Genomic DNA, 17,643 nt, shown 5'->3' on the forward strand with positions numbered 1-17,643 from the left:
AGCTTAAAGAATCAAATCTTATCCCGGATCTTGAATTTTATCATTGGCGAGAAAATGAATTTGGATAAATATAAATGGATTAACCTTGAGGATAATCTAATGATATTAAATCTCTGTCTTTCCACCATTACATGTACTGGGTGATTGAGCTGGACCCTTCGGACTTTAAACTTTAATAACTTTTTTATTTCTTAGAATTTTTTTTTGAATTTTATATCATTTGAAAGCTTAAAGTCTAAAATAGTTAATTAGGTAAAACTGTAATTTTTCAGTTATGATTTATTGCAAAAAATCGAAATGATTGAACAAACGCACCTTCTTTCAACGGATAAAATCTTTAACAAAAGTGCTCAGCTACCTAGAGGTTGAATCGTTCAAAATTGATTTTAGCTCAAACAACTCAGCACAAAAAAAAATCAGAATATACATATTGTAGCCCATAAAACATTCTTTAACATGAATATTGATTTTAATTGTTGATCAAATTTTTACGAGTTCTACTGCATTTTTAGTGCAAAAAACTTGAAATAATCACGATGTGAAAAAAGACTCTGTAAAAATAGTACCTTTAGATATTTTATTGATCTAAGTGACCTAACTTATTTTCTAAATGTCAATTAATATCGATCTTGAAACAAAAGACTGAATAAATTTCTATCAAAAAGTTATTCGAATTTAAAGTCCGAAGGGTCCAGTTCAATCACCCTGTACATGTATTAGATTATCAAAGTAAAGTGAACAATCAACAAGCCTCCAAAACTACCAAATGTTGAATTGTAATCAAATAATATGATCACAATTAACGATGAGTGATCCAAATGAATTAAAGTGATAAGTTTTTTTATAATATAAAAGATGATTAGGATAACTTGATTGTTGCATATTGATTAGAATTAACTTAATTCTCAGACAATTAAGAGTAACTATTATTATTATTATTATTTTGGATTCGCCAACGTTTTTACTGTCAAAAGTTATCGTGTTGTTATCACAATGTTATCCACGCTTATCAATCATTGCTAATTTTAATCTTTCTTTAAATCATCAATCCAAATCTTGAGATAATCTCTCACCTTTTTTTTTTGCATACCCACTTGGTGAATGTTATTATTTTACTTACCTGGATAAATATTGATACTTTCTGTTAATCTTATAGATATATAACCTCACCTAGTTAATATGTTTCATGGTAAATCAATTTGATTACAATTAAGTTAACTAACCTCCTGGTGAGAGTTGATGATTATCCTTGGAGTGATTTAGACAAATGATAATTTAACAATCATGATTAGTTGATGAGAAACTTTTACCTCAAAAAATGACACAAAATATTATCCAAATTAATCCGATAATATTGATTAAATTGTGATTCTGATATTGTTTAATTTCAAGAGGGAAAAGAAAAAGTCAAAATGATTTCTTTATTTACTTTTGTTTTTCTGTTAATTACATAATTAACGCTTGATTACAATCATTGATGATCATGATGATGAGGATAAAGGTGATAATGATGATACAGATGATGCGGAGGATGAAGATGAAGATGATATTGGTGAGATAGTATTAGTCCATTTGGTCAGTGAATTTGGATTAACAATGTTTTCAATGTTAGCATTTGTATTCACAGGATTAATAGTGTTACTTTGATTATTATTATTTGTATTAACAGGATTGATAACATTGATTTTATTATTATTATTGTTGTTGTTGTGATTAACTTGATTCACATTTTGATTAGTATTGTTGTTGTTGTGGTTATTAGTTGTCGCTTGAATAAATAAACTGGACCCATTGACTCCCAATGTTGGATTAGCTCCACTTGGACTTAAGACCGATCCATTAAGTCCAGTTGGTCCGTTAACTGGAAGACCATTGATTGAACAGTTTAATCCATGAAATCGAGATGCACTGGACATAAGAAAAATACAACATATTAGATGACCAGTAATCAGTAAGTTACACATTAGAAACACAATTGATTGGTAATGATAATCAATTGATTATATTATATTTCATCACAATAGATTCAATCATCTTAATAAACTTTTTCATATTCACATGGAGGTTGGTCAGTATTTGGTCATTCATCCAACCCATTTATTGTCACTGGTCAACTCTTTACACTTTATTTGATTGTATGTTGACCATAATCACTAATCATTTTAATCATTTTGATTCAATATCAATAGAAGAAAAAAAAATGTCCAATCTGATTTACTTTTCATCATCACTATCATTATCATCTTGTTAAAAAGCTAATTGATTAATTAAAAGCTCTTAATTAGGTTTGATTATATGCAAATTGAAATGATCATCAATCTCTCTCATGATAATAATTTAACTCTAATTTAATTCATCATCTACCAAACAACAATTAACATCGTAATTGTTTTTCTCTCTCTTAACCTCATAATAAATGGATCTCAAGAGTCACACCCAAAAGTGATTATCATATGAAACAAAAGCTGATTATCATCATTATCATCATCATGATCATGATGATGATGATTATAATTTAATCTCGAGGCGAAACCAATTTTAATCATATCATAAGTTTTTCTTTGTAATACTAAATAATTTATTAATCACTGTTGATTGTAAGGTGATAAAATTGATACCAATTTAATGATCCATAGGTTTGTAGATTCAATTATCATCAAACTATTAATAGTTAAACAATCAAATCAAAATGAAAACTTAGATTTTACCTTAAGGGCAATTATTAAATCACAGAAATTGAAACTCTTTCAAACAATTAGACTTTTATGGTTATCAATGTGTATTTAACTACATAGACACACACACACACACATACACACTTACAACAATGGATTTGTAATTGTGTTAAATATGAAAGAAACTATTGTAATTTAATGTCAAAAAAGTGCCATTGATGGGAAAATGTGAATGGAAAAGTATGAAATGGATTAGGAAGAGAAAAAAAAGTTCGAAACTTGTAAATCACCACAAACTAAACCACAGAGATTCAAATAACAAGTCATGTCAAGGTGAAGGCGTAACTTGAGGATCAACATGATCATCATTATCCTAATCATAATCATAATCAATTGCTGGTTAATCGGTTTAAATGACAATAAAAGAGAGGAGATGAGGATTAGCATTGGAAAGTCAAAAAGGTGTTAACAGTTATTATTGAATGAGAAACTGGACACTGTAGGAAATACTGACCAGTTGATTGTTTGGGATTATCAAGTTTCCTTTGAAATTTGTGATTAAAACAAAAATTGACAACATTTCAAAGGGAGAGAGAGAGAGGGGTTAACATAAGAATAGGATAAGGATTAAGACTTTTTTAACCAACAATTATCTTGTATGATAATCATCATTATGTATCATTAACACTGTTATTATGTATTATTATTATTATTATTGTAAAGTCAACAGTTACCCATCAATTGATTACTTTGTGTATTTCAATTGTGATAATCTGACAGAGTAAAGAAAAGGTTTCCAATGTTATTATTATTATCCTAATACCTATGGTAATTTTTAACAATAAGCTGATAATTGTTATTAACAGACTAGGATATGGATTAACTTGGTGAGCTGATCTGACATTTTCCCAGATTAGAATTCATCTTGAAAAGATTTACCCAACAAATATAAAAGAGATGAGCAAAAAATTGTTCATTGTAACAATACCAATGGGATAATGATAATCAAAGATGACATGGTAATGATAATAATGGTGATGATGATGATGAGGAAGATAAAAAAAAAGAGGAGGAGAAAATGATGATGATGGAGATAAGGAAAAGGGATAGAAAACCATTTCCGTGGATCCACCTCAATGGGAGATGAACGTTATTTGTACATTTTTACGTCAATGTCTCTCTTTCATTATCATCTTCTTCTTTTATCTTCCTTCCTCCCCCCTGCTGAGTAGTTTCTCTTTTCATCCTCATCATGATGATGATGATCAGCATCATTATTATCATCATCTTCTTCATCACCTCCCATCTTATGCTACATTTTTCTAGTTGCTTCTCTTTTTTTTTCTTTCACAAGCTAAGATACAATGTAGATAAGATGATAATGATGATGATGATGATGATGATGATGATGATAGACAGAGAGCCAATCCTAAGAAAATTGTCACGTGACAAAAGGTGAGGTGGTCAAGTTGTGAATGTTAATAGGGAGGAGTGACCCTCATGTAAAAGGTAAAATATGATTTGTAATCTTTTCTTGTCTGTGGCTTGATTGTTGTTCATTTTGTTGCCCATTAGTTTATCAATAGAATTGAAAAATTTGTCTAATTCCTGTGGTGAATGAATCAATGTTTTCTTGTTGTTATTGTAATACCTTAATTGTTGATAGTTTGTAAATTGTTGTGGGTTTGTTGTGACAAGGTATTGATTAAAAGGATAACATGAAGTAACAATAAGCAAAAGGAATCAAATGATTACCACTCTCTGTGAATATTATCATTCATGTAAACAAGATAATAAACACAAGGAGATAAAATTTAATCCAATTTGATACAATCGAGAAACTTTTTTTTTTGTTCATCTTTGGGAAAATCTATGGACAAATCCAATGGTTTGGAAATTGTGTTGACATTTTTCATTATTTTCCACTTCTCATCGTCGTCATTATCATCTTGCCCTCCTCTTTCTACGGATTTATCATCATATTTTTATCATCATTCAGATTCAGTGTTGGAATCATTTTGTTTTTTCTTCTTCATAATTGAAATTGATTCACTTTCAGGGTGAAATTGGATAGGAATGTAAAGAGACAGAATTGAAATTGTCGAGGGTGGTGATAGGGCGTAGAGAGAGAGAGAGAGAGAGAGAGAGAGAGAGAGAGAGAGAGAGAGAGAGAGAGAGAGAGGAAATCAATGAAGGAAACAGAAAGAAGGAGGTGGAAATGATGATGAGGATGATGATACAAGGGATGAAGGTGGGAGGATTCTGAACACACTGTGACATTTACAGTCACTTACATGGAGAGATAACAAAAAAAAGTATCGATAACTTATTCCGCCTTCTTTGAGTCTTTTACTTCAAACTGGTGGGACTTTTTTCATCCCACCTCCACCTCCTCTCTCACCACCTCCTCCTCTTCAACCTCCTCCATCGGTTTAATGTATATTTATGTCAATAGGAATTCACATATAGGGTGTTGGTGGTGTAAACTCTCATTAAATCAGATCATCATTATGTTAATTTAAGAGTTAATCAAATTGTTGAACAATCGATAAACTCACCAAAACGATTCTCAGTAATTCAGAACTTTTTTTTTGTTCTCTTAATCAAAGTTCACATCAATGATTAACTCCAATCACAATTAGATTAGATTGTGTTGATTTTTATTTCCTTTCTGCTTCAATTACTTTCATCTAATTAATTCAGCTAAGTGACAATTATCTCTTAAATCATAATGATAATCAATTTCAATTAGTAATCAAAATCTATTGTTAATCATTTGGAACACTTAATTTATCCTCAAATCAATGTTAATTTAATTATTGAAATTATATATAAATTGATTGATTGGATAATTATAATAGCAACAATCAGTTATAGTAATGATTTAATATTTTATTATAACAATTATGTTAATTATGATTATTACAATTATTGATTATCATTTGATCAAAGTGTCAGATTGATTTGATATACTTGTCACAATTAAGACCATGAAAAATTTAAATCTAATCTGATTAACAAGTAATTTGGTTATAACCAATAATCATATCTATTGAATTAGGACAAGATTCAAATGATAATTATAATTAACAATCATGATTAACTAGAAAGAGCCAAAAATTAATTATCTTGCTAATGATAAACACAGTTAATGAATTAAGATAATAGGATTTACTTAAAGTTAATTGTGTTTAGAGGATGAAAGTGATTCCTCATCTAATTATTAATCTAATCCCTGCTCCTTAAATTGTTGTTGTTGTTGTTTTTAATTAACTTTTTTTTGTTTCTCTCTCATTAATACAATCAAAATTAATTCACTGAAATCAACTAATCAACCTAAACATTGTTAATCTACTGTGTTTGTTAATCAGAAACCTGTTAGCTGTTAATTAGCTTTGATTAACAATTTAGGGAATGACCCGTTTACCTTAAACACTAATTAACGGCTATTTAATGATCTTAATTAACTTGAGACAATCAAAAAGGTTCAAATTATCCTAAATCTTGAAACAATTAACAATTAATGATAAATGTTCAATCAGATAATCAACAATCAAATCTTTGTACTGAGAAATTGATTATTTGTTGTTGATTTAGTTATTGTGATTGATTAATTGTCATCATTATCTCATTCATATTAAGGTTAATTGTTGTCACTATCATCTTGTAATGAAAGGATAATAATTAATTAATCAAAGCTAATTCATTAATTTGATTAAAAGGTTTTCATGTGATAATTAACATTCTGTTCATCTAATAACTTAGCAAAAACAATTAACGAAACAATTTAGTTAATTGTTCAGTTTTTGTTTACTTGGATACTAATTGTCAATCCAAGTTGACCGAGAACAATTAACAAATGAATATTAATTAACTTTCAATGTCAGTTTAATTAATTTGTTTAATTGTTATTGTATGAAAACTTGTCATTAAAAAGTTACCTTGTCACCTTAATCATGATGATTTAATTTGATTGTTTGATTAACTACTTTAAATAAAATTTAAATCCAGAATGAAACTTTAGGTTAATGATTGAAAAATTGTTCATCTAAGCAATTAAATTAAATGAGTTTAAATTGTTACACTTTCAATGTTTGTGTATGAAGAAAATCAAAGTTAATTGTTTGATTGTAAATCTTATACAACAATTTATTAAACTTTCATTTGATTTTCAATCAAATTAAGGATCGGCAATTGATATACTTTGATTGTTGAAACAATTAAATCAAATTGTTGATGATGCTCCCAAGTTAATCATCACTTTGTTAACCAGTTAATTATAATTCACCAACAACAACAACAACAATTAAATACCACACCAATTAAACATTGGTTATTTTAATTATTTTGATAATTTAATGATTAACATAACAATTTTTGATCACACAATCAATTTAATAACTTGTAACAATCAAGATAAACAATCAAATTGTCAAAAAAATTGTTTACCTTGATAAGTATATAAAGTGAGTATTTTATTTTTCTCAGCAATTAATTAATTGTCTGATAATTTTATTATATTTTATTCAAACAATTATCACGGTAAATTATTGTGATTAAACAATTTGCTTGATTGTTTGTGTTTACTTTGATAAATTGTTATGATCAGTGAATGAAATACTGTTTGTTGGATAAATTTGATAACAATTTAAACACAATTACGATTTGTCAGCATAGTTAATCCTGTTGATTAACCGTAACTGACAAATCCAACAATCAATTGGACTTCAAATTTCAAATATGAAACATGCTAATTTAGACAAATGGTCAAGTAGATTGTCCATCATCATCATCATCATATTTAGATAAGAGATGAAAAAAAAAACTTTTTCTCGATTCAAAAAAGTTTTTACTCTTCAATGGTAATCATCATCATCATCGCTCTGTTGTTGATTGTCCTTTTCATCAGTCAACAGTAATGAATACAATGAATAGGTGATGACAATAAGAAGATATCATCGTATTAATAAGGTAATAATAATCATCAATAAACTAAAAAGAAAAAAGAATTTTTTTCAAAAAAAAGAACAAAATTTTTACCAATGATATTCACGCCTCTCTTGTGGTTTCTCACCTGCTTTAACACCTTAGCACGGCGTGAGTTTAGCACGATAAGGTAACAGCAATGAGAACGCAACAAGATTCAAGGCGATAGGTAAATGATGACGACGATGAAAGAGAAGAGAAGAGAAGAGAAGAGAGAGAGAGAGAGAGAGAGAGAGAGATGAAAAAGAGAATAGGCTAAAGGTGAATAAGATTTTGCTCTTTTCTTTTTTTTCTCTCGGGGGTCATTTGTTTCTCTCTCTCTCTCTTACATGAATTATAACTTGAATCTTTTCTCACTCTGTTGGCACGTAATTAGTGCTAAGAAATTGGTAAAAAGGAGCGGAAAGGTATTAATACGATAAGTTGATGGACGTTGGTTTCTTACTTGTTAGTTAATCTTTGGTGTTTGTTATTTTCTTACAGTTTCTTAAGGTAAAGGGGATTGTCCGTGTGGGTAAATAGGCGCCCTCAAGGTTTATTTTGTTTCTCTTTTTTTTCTTACCTTTCAGTAAATCAAAGGTTTTAAATCACGTTATAAGAGAAACAAGAATTGATGATGATGAGTGAGAAAATTTAAGGGGCTTGGGTGCGGGCATCAGGTACTCGGTTAAACGTGTATACATAACACCTCTCTCATATCCTCTCTCATTATTATCATTATTATGGTGGAAATTGTTTTAACCAGAGTTGGAAAAACTTGGCCCCTGGTCAGTTTATATCTCCCTCTCTCATTAACTTGCGGCAACAAAGCTCAAATATATTTGAGAGAGAGAGAGAGAGAGAGAGAGAGAGAATTGAAAGATTATCAAGATGAGAAGGAGGAGGAAGAGGAGGCAATGGCGGTGGGAGATGTAATAATGATCATAATCTTCAAAATATCACAAACAATTAACGATCATCTGTATATAATTAGCGAGGCTTTCACACAAAATTAACCTTCAATTTCAATAAGAAACAACATTTATATATAATATCAGTTACATCATCGTCTCTCTCATGTTGTTATTAATTTGATCTTAGCTTTTTGATTTGAATCACTATTATTTGTAGATGATAATCTTATATCCAAAGAGTGGATGAAAGATTAACGATTAGTTGATTAGTTAATTTGCTTATTTACCTTTTCTCGTATTGCTGATGTTGAGCTCGAATTTGCATTCGATTGACATGAACCGGAATTGGAACATGAATTTTATGTCCAGTTGATTGAGATGCGTTAACGGTACCCAAACGTTGACCTTTAACTCGTTTCCATTTGGCTCGACGATTTTGGAACCAAATTTTCACTTGAGATTCTGATAATTGAAGATTATGAGCAAGATGAGCTCTTTCAGTTAGCGAAAGATATTTTTTCGCATGAAATTCCCGTTCCAATTCAAGAAGTTGCTCAGAATTGAAAGCGGTCCGTCGACGTCTACTCGACTGTCCACCACTTCCCTTAGGGTCATCGTCATCTTCCTCATCATCATCTTCATCATCTGATTTAAAGCTTCGCTTTAAACTTTCACCAGAACGTAAATTAGTTAAACTTTCATCGTTGGACTGTTTCGGTAAATCACCAGTTGATCCAAGACAAAGATTCGGTGAAACTGAATTAATGTTAATCGGTGGGGATTTAATATTCTCTTTGGTTATTAATGACGATGATGGAGATAAAAGTCCAGCATTGGTAATATGATGATGATGATGAAGTGGATGATTAACAAGAGTATTAAGATGAGAAGGATGATGAGGATGGTGATGATGACGATTAGCGAATACAATTTGTTGATTGGTGAGATTCAATGAATTTGGATTGATGGTCAATTGATTAGGACTTGATTGTAATTTTGGACTAGAATCACTGTTAACTTCATCTTCTTTGATCAATGAGCTTCCTTGACTATTTGACTCTTCACCACCGGTGTCAATGGTTTCAGGGTTAATTGTGGTTGGAACTAAATTGTAACCAGGATTACTAAGAACTAGAAAGAAACGGAAACGGTTGAGAAAATGAAAAGAAAATTCGAAATATTATTCGAACTTGAACCTTTGGAACTTGATGGAAAAGTTCTTACCCAATTTCTGTCCTAAATGAAATAATGAATAAAAAGGTCGAGGATCCGTTGGAACTGGCATAATGTATGGAAATCCGTTGAAATCAATCAGTCCCGTTTTACCGGGAATCAAACCGACTGATGATAAATTATATGATTCTTTTGATAGGTCAGTCGGAGAGTCATAATTTATTGGTACTTCATGAAACTGTTCAACTGACCGTTTGGATAGATGAGCTTTCAGCTTTAAGAAAAGTTCCTCCCATGAAGGTTGTTGATATTGATCGAATGATGGAACTGGATAAGGTCGAATCGACGACATTTTACTTTCCATTCCAAACGAATAAGACAAAAAGTAAAACCGAAACAGTTGAAGAAAAAAGTTTAACACTCGAACTCGAACTCAAACTCAAACGAAAACGAGAAAAAAAGTTCGTCAATCGAATTGAAAGAGTAAAACGTCCAAAGTGAAATGACCTTTCAACGAATCACGATTGTTTAGTTAGAGGGGTAAAAATCCATTCGAAAGAGGGAATAAGACAAAAAAAAATTCGCACGAACAAAAAAAAATCGAATTCTAAACACGTAGTTGATTATTAACACGAGAAAATGATGTTGAGTTAATGTTGCCTTTTGTTGACTGTGGTTGAAACTGATGGTTAATACGCTAATGTGATGATGATGAGGATGAGGATGAGGAAGATGAAGTGATGATGATGTGTTAGAAAGTGAAGAAGCAAAGTTTCCAGGCTGGACAAACCCTCCTGGTCCGTTATTATAGGTTGGAAACTAATTCCACCCCAAAAGTTTTCAGCCAATCAGATTGTTAGGTTACCTCCTTTTTCCTACAGGAAAAGGATAAACTCACTCACTCGTAGGAATTGATGATGAAATTAACATTTATCTTCCTCTCACTACTGATGGAGATGATTAAATAAACATAACAATTAATCAATTGTCAGTTAATTTCAATTTAATGGCAAATCGATGTAACTTTTTGTGCTCAATTGGTTTTGTTTTGTTTTCTGTTGTTTTTTTTATTGCTAAAATTACAGTTAAATTGAATCTTCAGATTGATTGTTGAAAATGAATTAGTTAATTGTTAAAGATTAATTGTTAATCAGAATGAGTTGGTCAGTCTAATATGATAATCAATTGGTTCATTTAATTGTCAATTGTTTGGTTAATGAGATTAACTTGGTTGTATCTTTAAAACTGATCAACTCTTTTGATTGACTTTGATTGTTAATTTATCACAATTTGATTTGATTGTTGTTTTCCAATCAAATTGTTTTGTTTTTCTGACAATTAAATTAACTTCATGATAATACTTTCAGTTAATCATTTCCTTAGGTGTGTTTTATCAAAAGTTAATTGTTGTTGTTAATTTCAGGTCAGATCATTAATAATAATGATAATTATTATTAACAATATCATGAACATTTAATTGTTTTAATTGTTTGAGAAAACATTATTTACCTTAATTGTTACCCAAAACTTGATAATTGGATTAAAAGTTTTCTTTGTTTCCATGTACAATTAACTAAATATTACATGAGAATTACGTTTTACCTTTTAAATCGTGATTGTAATTTGATTATTAATCAACAATTAATCAAAAATCAATGATCTGTTTTGTTTTTGAAAACTAAATTAAAACTTAATTGATCAATTAAATTGTAAATCCTAATTTGTAACACATTTAACAAGGAATCACTTTAATTAGCATTTTAATTGATTGCACTTGTTAACAATTAACTTTTTTTTTGCCAGATAAATTGGAGTAAATCATTTTGAACCAATTTAAATCACCAATGATACTCTGATAGTGACAATTGAATTATATTAACAATTTGATTAAAACATGAAAAAACTGTTAACTTGTCAACCACAGTCACAATTTAAATGTAATTAGTTGATTAGTTTTGACACATTGACAATTTCTCGTTATAAATTAAATTATTTGCCCAATTGAGTTGAATTAATTGGTCGGGATACAACCAATTAATATGAAATTTAAACCAAATCAATTGATTGTAATAACAATAATTTTATCTTTATGATGTAATCACAATTAATATTAACATCTACTTATAATTACTACAAATCAGGTAATCTAATTATGATCACAACTAATTATCACTTCATTTTTTTTCCAGTATTAATTTGATTGTCTAAATTTTTCCTCCAGTTTCTAGGAGATGATTACTTTTAATTGCTGTTAATTAATCAAAGTCTCGTTTTTTTTTATTGAATTTTCTGTGTAAACAATTAGTTTCATTTACTTACAAGGAAATGATCTTAATTACATCTTAATTACACATTTAATTAATTGCTTCAATTCAGATGATATAGGGAAAAAAAGTAAATTGTTTCACGTTGACAATTTACTTTTCCTTCACAATTAAAGTTAATTGTTGAGAAAATTTTCCAACTCTACTAGCGACACCTATTGGCTTACTTTCTAAGCGAAAATTTTTCAACGAAAAAATTTGAATTTCTTTTCTGTGCTGCCATCTAGCGACCATTGGAACAACTAATCAGTCATATGTTTTTTTTTGAGAAAATTTTTTTTTCTAATTTGTTTATGTTTAGTTTGATTAGCAAGTTTTTAAATTAACAGTGGATTTAAATTGTGGGGTTAATTATTTGTTCATCTTTTAATTGAGTTTTTTCTGCTCAATCTACTGACTGTTACGGCATCTTTTGTGTCGCTTGGTGTCCATTTATTTGTGAACCGTTATTGTGTTGGCTTCAACGAAAGAAAAAAAAACAAACAAACAAAAAGAGTAACAATTAACAATAATCATCTTTATATTTTTCCATAGAGAAATTATCAACATTTATATCTATTTAATTAATTAATTGGAATGTCTAATAAGAAGAAAAAGTATAACTGTCGATTCCCTCCAGCAAGAATTAAAAAGATAATGCAAGCAGATGAAGAGGTTGGTAAGGTCGCTGCTGTTGTACCATTGATTATATCGAGAGCTCTTGAACTGTTTGTCGAATCCCTGTTAACCGAATCAAGTAAAATAACTAAATCTCGAAATGCTCGGACATTAACTCCATCTCACCTGAAAGCTTGTATAACATCAAATAGTCAATTTTCATTTCTAAGAGAATTTGTATCAACCATACCGGACATTCAAAGTGTTGGTGAAGATGGTGAACATAGTGATGGTAACAGTTCAACCGGTAATAACAATTATGCTCATTCTATTCAAGGATCAACCTCAGGTCACCATCATCATCATCATCATTCTCTCCATTCTCATTCTCACCACCCAATCTCATCAAGCTCATTAATTACATCATCACCATCGATAATTATACCATCATCATCATCATCAATAACATCAGCTGCTGCTACTACTGCTGCCACCAACACCAACACCAACTCCATCATCAACACCACCATAACGACCACTTTACCCACTACCACCGGTACCGGTGTTGCTGCCACCGGGTCCATCTCATTTTCAGGTTCCAATTTAACTCGACAAGTATCAACAACCAATCGATCCACTAGAAGTACCAATTCTTGTTTTTCACGTGTTACAACAAGTAGAGGTCGTGGTAGACCAAGAAAAGTAAACGTTACCTCTTCAAGATCCCAGGAGGATGAAGAGGATGGTGATTATGATGAAGAAAACGATGTAATTCAAATTTTTCCTTATCTAATTCGACTGATGATATTTAGATTTTCTGTCTTAAATTCAACCAGAAAGAAGAAGAAGAAGAAGAAGATAATCAAAAATCCAAAAATCTCTTTCTCAATCTCAATAATTGTGACCATTGTTTTCACTTTAAATGACCGCCACAAGAAATCAGATCAATTTTCTCAAGCGAATCTAAAAATCATCGATTTCCTTTATTTTGCGAAATAATCATTTTTCTAATTGATTTCTAATTCATTTTCTTCTTAGATTAATGAGAGAACTAGAAATGTAAACAAATCAAATCGATCTCGACGGGATGAGGACGACGATTATGATACAACAGACGAAGACGATGAGGGAAGTTCCTGTGATGATTCAAGCTCAAATGCTTCAAGAGCACAGCCTAATAATCCACCTCTACACAATCAAATTAATTCATTTACTATAGCTCTTAATCAACAAGTAGAAGATGATGATTACGACAATTGAAGAGCCTTTTCTTTTTTTTTGGAAAACAATCAACAATTAATTGCAACAAAGAAACAACAACAAAACAATCAACTAATTCCTCTTTATTTTCTTCTTCACCTTTTGTTAAATTCATCAATAAAATTGTCATTAAATCGCTTTCATCATGACAACAATTTAATATCTTCTCCTTAAAAATGAATCATAATCACCATTTCAAATAAACAAGTTTCATCGGTAATTAAGTTAATTTGACCAATAGAATAAACTCTTTTTAATGTAATTGAGTTTGCTCAACGTCTTTGTATGGAGACAAATTTACAAGATGAGAAAATGATACAAATAATAAGAAGTTATAATAATATAAAGATAGAGAGAGAGAGAGAGAGAATTAGTGAGTATAAAGGATTATTAAGAATCAAAAACTTTCTGTTAAAAATATATATGGAAACGGAAGTAATATGCAATATCGAAGAGGATCGGATTTGGAGGCGGAAATGTTTTGGCCTGAGTTTTGTTCAATGAGCCAACAGTGGGTTTTGTTTGTTCGTCAAGATCAAAGTTGAAGAAAAAAATTGAGTAAATAAATTGTTAAGGATGAATGATGCATCTCTCAGCAGAGATCGTGAAACAGGTCTAATTGGTGATTTGCTTTAGGCCTTTTGGAAACTTTGACTTGACCGGTAGTGTTTGTTTGTTTTAAAGTGGAAATAGAAAATTCAAAATGAAAGCAAAAGTGATCCTTGATCAGGTTAAGTTCAATTTGATTTGTCATTTGGTTTTTAAGTTGATCGGTTGTTGATTAAGGACGGAAAGGTGGCCTTGGTGAGAAGACACCGTTCCTTAAACTTTTGTTGCTTTTTACAGATTGGGCTGATCCCCATCTAGTTAACTTTGGTGATGTTGGTCGATACAAGGGCTCATCGAAATCGCCGACATTTTTAAGAGAGAGAACAGTATATGAGCGACTTTTCCTTCTATTCAATGTTCCATATCCTGAACTTGGAACAATTTTCGAATGATTGTCTCGGAGAGTTTGATTTACTGGTGAATTATCTCGACTCTGTTGGAAATATACAAAAGTCTAAATTAAAGTATAATGGACAGAAAAAAAAGTTAAACATTAATTTTAACGAGACAATTAAGGGTAAAGACGTTTGTTGTTATATAAATAAAGAAAAGTATATTAACCTTTTTGGACAAACCGGTGCTTTCGAGTGTTTCATGTTTACGATCTTGAAGGAGAGCCTAAAAATGAACGATAATCAAGATATTAAAAGATTAATCAATCCGCTTGGGAAAAATTTAACACTTGGTTGATTTTTTCTTACTTACTCTGAATCGATCTTCGTCAATCAATTGATCAAGACCAACACTTTTAGCTACACCACCGTAAACAATGGTGGGAATACTTGGAGTTGTCTTTATACTTCCACCGCCCGGAGTTGCTCGTCTTCTGTCACTTGAGTTACATCTATTTTCAACACCTAAACGTTGAACTTGAGTTCGAGGTCGAGTTGATCTTAATTCACGATTAACTGGTGACAATGGTTTAGTTGATGTTTGCAATCGACGTTGCATATCGCAAGATGATTTAACACCCGAAGCAGGAGTATTATTAACAGACTGTTTAGTTGGAGTTCGATGAAGTAAATTGGGTGTTGGCTTTGAATTGGTAAGTTGAAGTTTCCGACTTTTAGTATCGTAATCGTTTTTGGTCTTTAGCCTTTCCTTTTTTTCATTTTCCTTGATGACCTAAAAAAACACAAAGACAAAATAAATATAAGTAAATTGGATCAAAAAAAGTAATAATTAATTAGCAAACTATCACTTACTTGATGATGATTCTTTTGACATTCAATAAATTCTAAAACAGGTTGACCACCAACCAGAAAAGGGGCACCAAAATTGTCTATTGACCATTTTTCGGATAACAATCGAATGTCCTTTTCACATTTGGTTAGTTCTTTTTGAGTTCGTTTCTTTTCCTTTTCCTGTTTGAGTAAAACACCACCACGATTGTTAAATCTATTTGGATCGTTCATCTTTTTCTCCAAATCCAAATATTTAACCCAACACTCTAACCATGTGTCCAGTGATTCAAATAATTCACGATTTTCATGGTAACGACCCTTAAGTCGAGCAAGTTCATCCTCGTGAGCGGTTAGAAGAGCTTCGGTACAATCTTCTTCGCACATATAAATATCAAATTCTTCTTCCTCTTCAGGTGAGGCATAGATTTTTTTCCAATATTCACGAATTTCACATCGAAGTTTATCAATAAATTTTCCCATATTTTGCTTCTTAATCTCTTCATATTTATCAACCAATTGTTTCAATTTTTCAAGTTCACTTGGTTTCCATCCAACGATACCATTCAATTCTTGTCTTCTGGTATAAACATCAATCTCCAATTTATCCCATAGTTGATTTAATCGCTCTTCCAACATAATCTTACGCTTCTCATTGGCATCATATTCCTCTTGTAGGTGACACATATAAGATTCTTGTTCCTTGATGAAACTTTCAGATAAGATGACAGAAGTTTCTTCATGACCAGTAAACTTGACAATATCTCGACAATCACGATCCATTTCAAGTTCAGTAGCTAATTGTAGGATAGATTTTTTGTTAACAATATAAACCTTTTGCCTCTTGTTATAAGTTTTCTTCAATTCCATGACACTTGATTGTAATCCTTGAATATCATTTTCTGAAGGTATAAATGAATTAGATAATCTTGGCATCTCTTCTGAAAGACCCAATGTTTTACAAAGTGATAATTTCTGATTAAGAAATTCACTCCACTTGGTAACACGCTCTTTCTTGATAAATTGAAGTTCTTCATGTCTAACCATTATATCATTAAGCATATCCATAAATCTACCACCTTGAGGTGGCTCATAATCAGGTAGATTAAGATCTTTGGATAAATTTCTCAAGTTTTTCTCCATAATATCCTTCTCTTGCATTAGATATCTAACCAATTCATCTTCCCATTTCTCGGCATCAGTATATAAATCAACCACCATATTTAAAATTGAATCAAGACGTTTCTCTAAACAGACTCTACTTAAACCAAGGTAAGCCCATTTTTCAGCAACGGATGACATTGTTTCCATAAATTTATCAACAACTTCTTGGCTTTTTTCCATCACCCTGATAGAAACAAAACATGAACAAAATGCTTAGATTAAGAGCAATTAAAGATAAGAGAGAGAGAGAAAGATAGAGACTTACAATTGTCCAAGATTGGAATCATCATCAATGGTACTATTTTCCTCACGACGGTTACATCGGATAAATTCAATTAATTTTTCTCTATCCTCAGTTTCACTTTCATGTTCTTTAAAGTCACAATTTTCTTCAATAATTTCATCATGGAATCCATTTCCCATATTAATACGAGCAAAATTATTTAAAGTTTTTCTTTTGTCATTTCTACTGGTTGAAGGCATTTTTTATCTTCTTCCACCTTTCTTGTAACAATAATCCCAAAGTTCAAACACAAAAATCACAAAGAGAAAAAAATGGAATAAAATCTTTATAAGAAAACAGAAAAATTAATGAAGACACAACAAAAATGGTTCCAGATAAAGTTAACACAGAGATGATTGTTGTTACAATTAAAAAGATTAATTAATAAAAATAGCAAATTAATTAGTAATCACATTGATTAAGATAAAAACAATCGGGTTAATTTTTAAGGAAAAAGGTTGAATTCAAATTCAATAAAACAGAAGTGACAACAAAAAA

The 17,643-nt window shown here is 30.6% G+C and overlaps 3 protein-coding genes across 6 annotated transcripts; 1 reads left to right on the top strand and 2 right to left on the bottom strand.

Moving 5' to 3' along the window:
- Positions 1 to 1,359: 1,359 nt before the first annotated feature.
- LOC128395623 (probable serine/threonine-protein kinase cdc7) lies at positions 1,360 to 10,664 on the bottom strand. Its single transcript, XM_053356084.1, has 3 exons — positions 9,779 to 10,664; positions 8,842 to 9,685; positions 1,360 to 1,908 (listed from the first exon to the last, which is right to left on the bottom strand). The coding sequence occupies exons 1-3, from the start codon at positions 10,089 to 10,091 to the stop codon at positions 1,482 to 1,484; spliced, it is 1,584 nt and encodes a 527-aa protein (XP_053212059.1). The 5' UTR covers positions 10,092 to 10,664; the 3' UTR covers positions 1,360 to 1,481.
- A 1,665-nt stretch (positions 10,665 to 12,329) lies between these two features.
- LOC128395633 (myotubularin-related protein DDB_G0290005-like) lies at positions 12,330 to 14,049 on the top strand. Its single transcript, XM_053356097.1, has 2 exons — positions 12,330 to 13,416; positions 13,687 to 14,049. The coding sequence occupies exons 1-2, from the start codon at positions 12,628 to 12,630 to the stop codon at positions 13,906 to 13,908; spliced, it is 1,011 nt and encodes a 336-aa protein (XP_053212072.1). The 5' UTR covers positions 12,330 to 12,627; the 3' UTR covers positions 13,909 to 14,049.
- Positions 14,050 to 14,133: 84 nt separating this feature from the next.
- On the bottom strand, positions 14,134 to 17,602 carry LOC128395619 (protein regulator of cytokinesis 1-like). 4 transcript variants are annotated; one of them, XM_053356079.1, is made up of 5 exons: positions 17,128 to 17,602; positions 15,723 to 17,046; positions 15,223 to 15,642; positions 15,079 to 15,135; positions 14,134 to 14,950 (listed from the first exon to the last, which is right to left on the bottom strand). In XM_053356079.1, exons 1-5 carry the CDS (start codon positions 17,343 to 17,345, stop codon positions 14,690 to 14,692), a joined length of 2,280 nt encoding a protein of 759 aa, XP_053212054.1. In that variant the 5' UTR covers positions 17,346 to 17,602; the 3' UTR covers positions 14,134 to 14,689. The 4 variants fall into 4 exon arrangements, with proteins under 4 accessions (XP_053212054.1, XP_053212053.1, XP_053212056.1 ...); XM_053356078.1 differs by having other exon boundaries at positions 14,134 to 14,971; XM_053356081.1 differs by having other exon boundaries at positions 14,810 to 14,950; positions 15,219 to 15,642.
- Between the last annotated feature and the right edge of the window lie 41 nt (positions 17,603 to 17,643).

Source organism: Panonychus citri, unplaced genomic scaffold (genome assembly GCF_014898815.1).
Source record: "Panonychus citri isolate SS breed McGregor unplaced genomic scaffold, ASM1489881v1 Contig00141, whole genome shotgun sequence".
NCBI lineage: Eukaryota > Metazoa > Arthropoda > Arachnida > Trombidiformes > Tetranychidae > Panonychus > Panonychus citri.

Excerpts from the sequence above, each read along its gene's own strand:
- LOC128395623 (XM_053356084.1), bottom strand. The coding sequence starts at position 10,091 with ATGGAAAGTAAAATGTCGTCGATTCGACCTTATCCAGTTCCATCATTC. Across the intron at positions 9,686-9,778 it reads TCATTTAGGACAGAAATTGG|TTCTTAGTAATCCTGGTTAC; the intron begins GTAAGAACTTTT and ends GTTTCTTTCTAG. Across the intron at positions 1,909-8,841 it reads CATCAGCAATACGAGAAAAG|TGCATCTCGATTTCATGGAT; the intron begins GTAAATAAGCAA and ends TCTTATGTCCAG.
- LOC128395633 (XM_053356097.1), top strand. The coding sequence starts at position 12,628 with ATGTCTAATAAGAAGAAAAAGTATAACTGTCGATTCCCTCCAGCAAGA. Across the intron at positions 13,417-13,686 it reads ATTATGATGAAGAAAACGAT|ATTAATGAGAGAACTAGAAA; the intron begins GTAATTCAAATT and ends TTTTCTTCTTAG.
- LOC128395619 (XM_053356078.1), bottom strand. The coding sequence starts at position 17,345 with ATGCCTTCAACCAGTAGAAATGACAAAAGAAAAACTTTAAATAATTTT. Across the intron at positions 15,643-15,722 it reads GTCAAAAGAATCATCATCAA|GTCATCAAGGAAAATGAAAA; the intron begins GTAAGTGATAGT and ends GTGTTTTTTTAG. Across the intron at positions 14,972-15,078 it reads GCACCGGTTTGTCCAAAAAG|ACTTTTGTATATTTCCAACA; the intron begins GTTAATATACTT and ends ACTTTAATTTAG.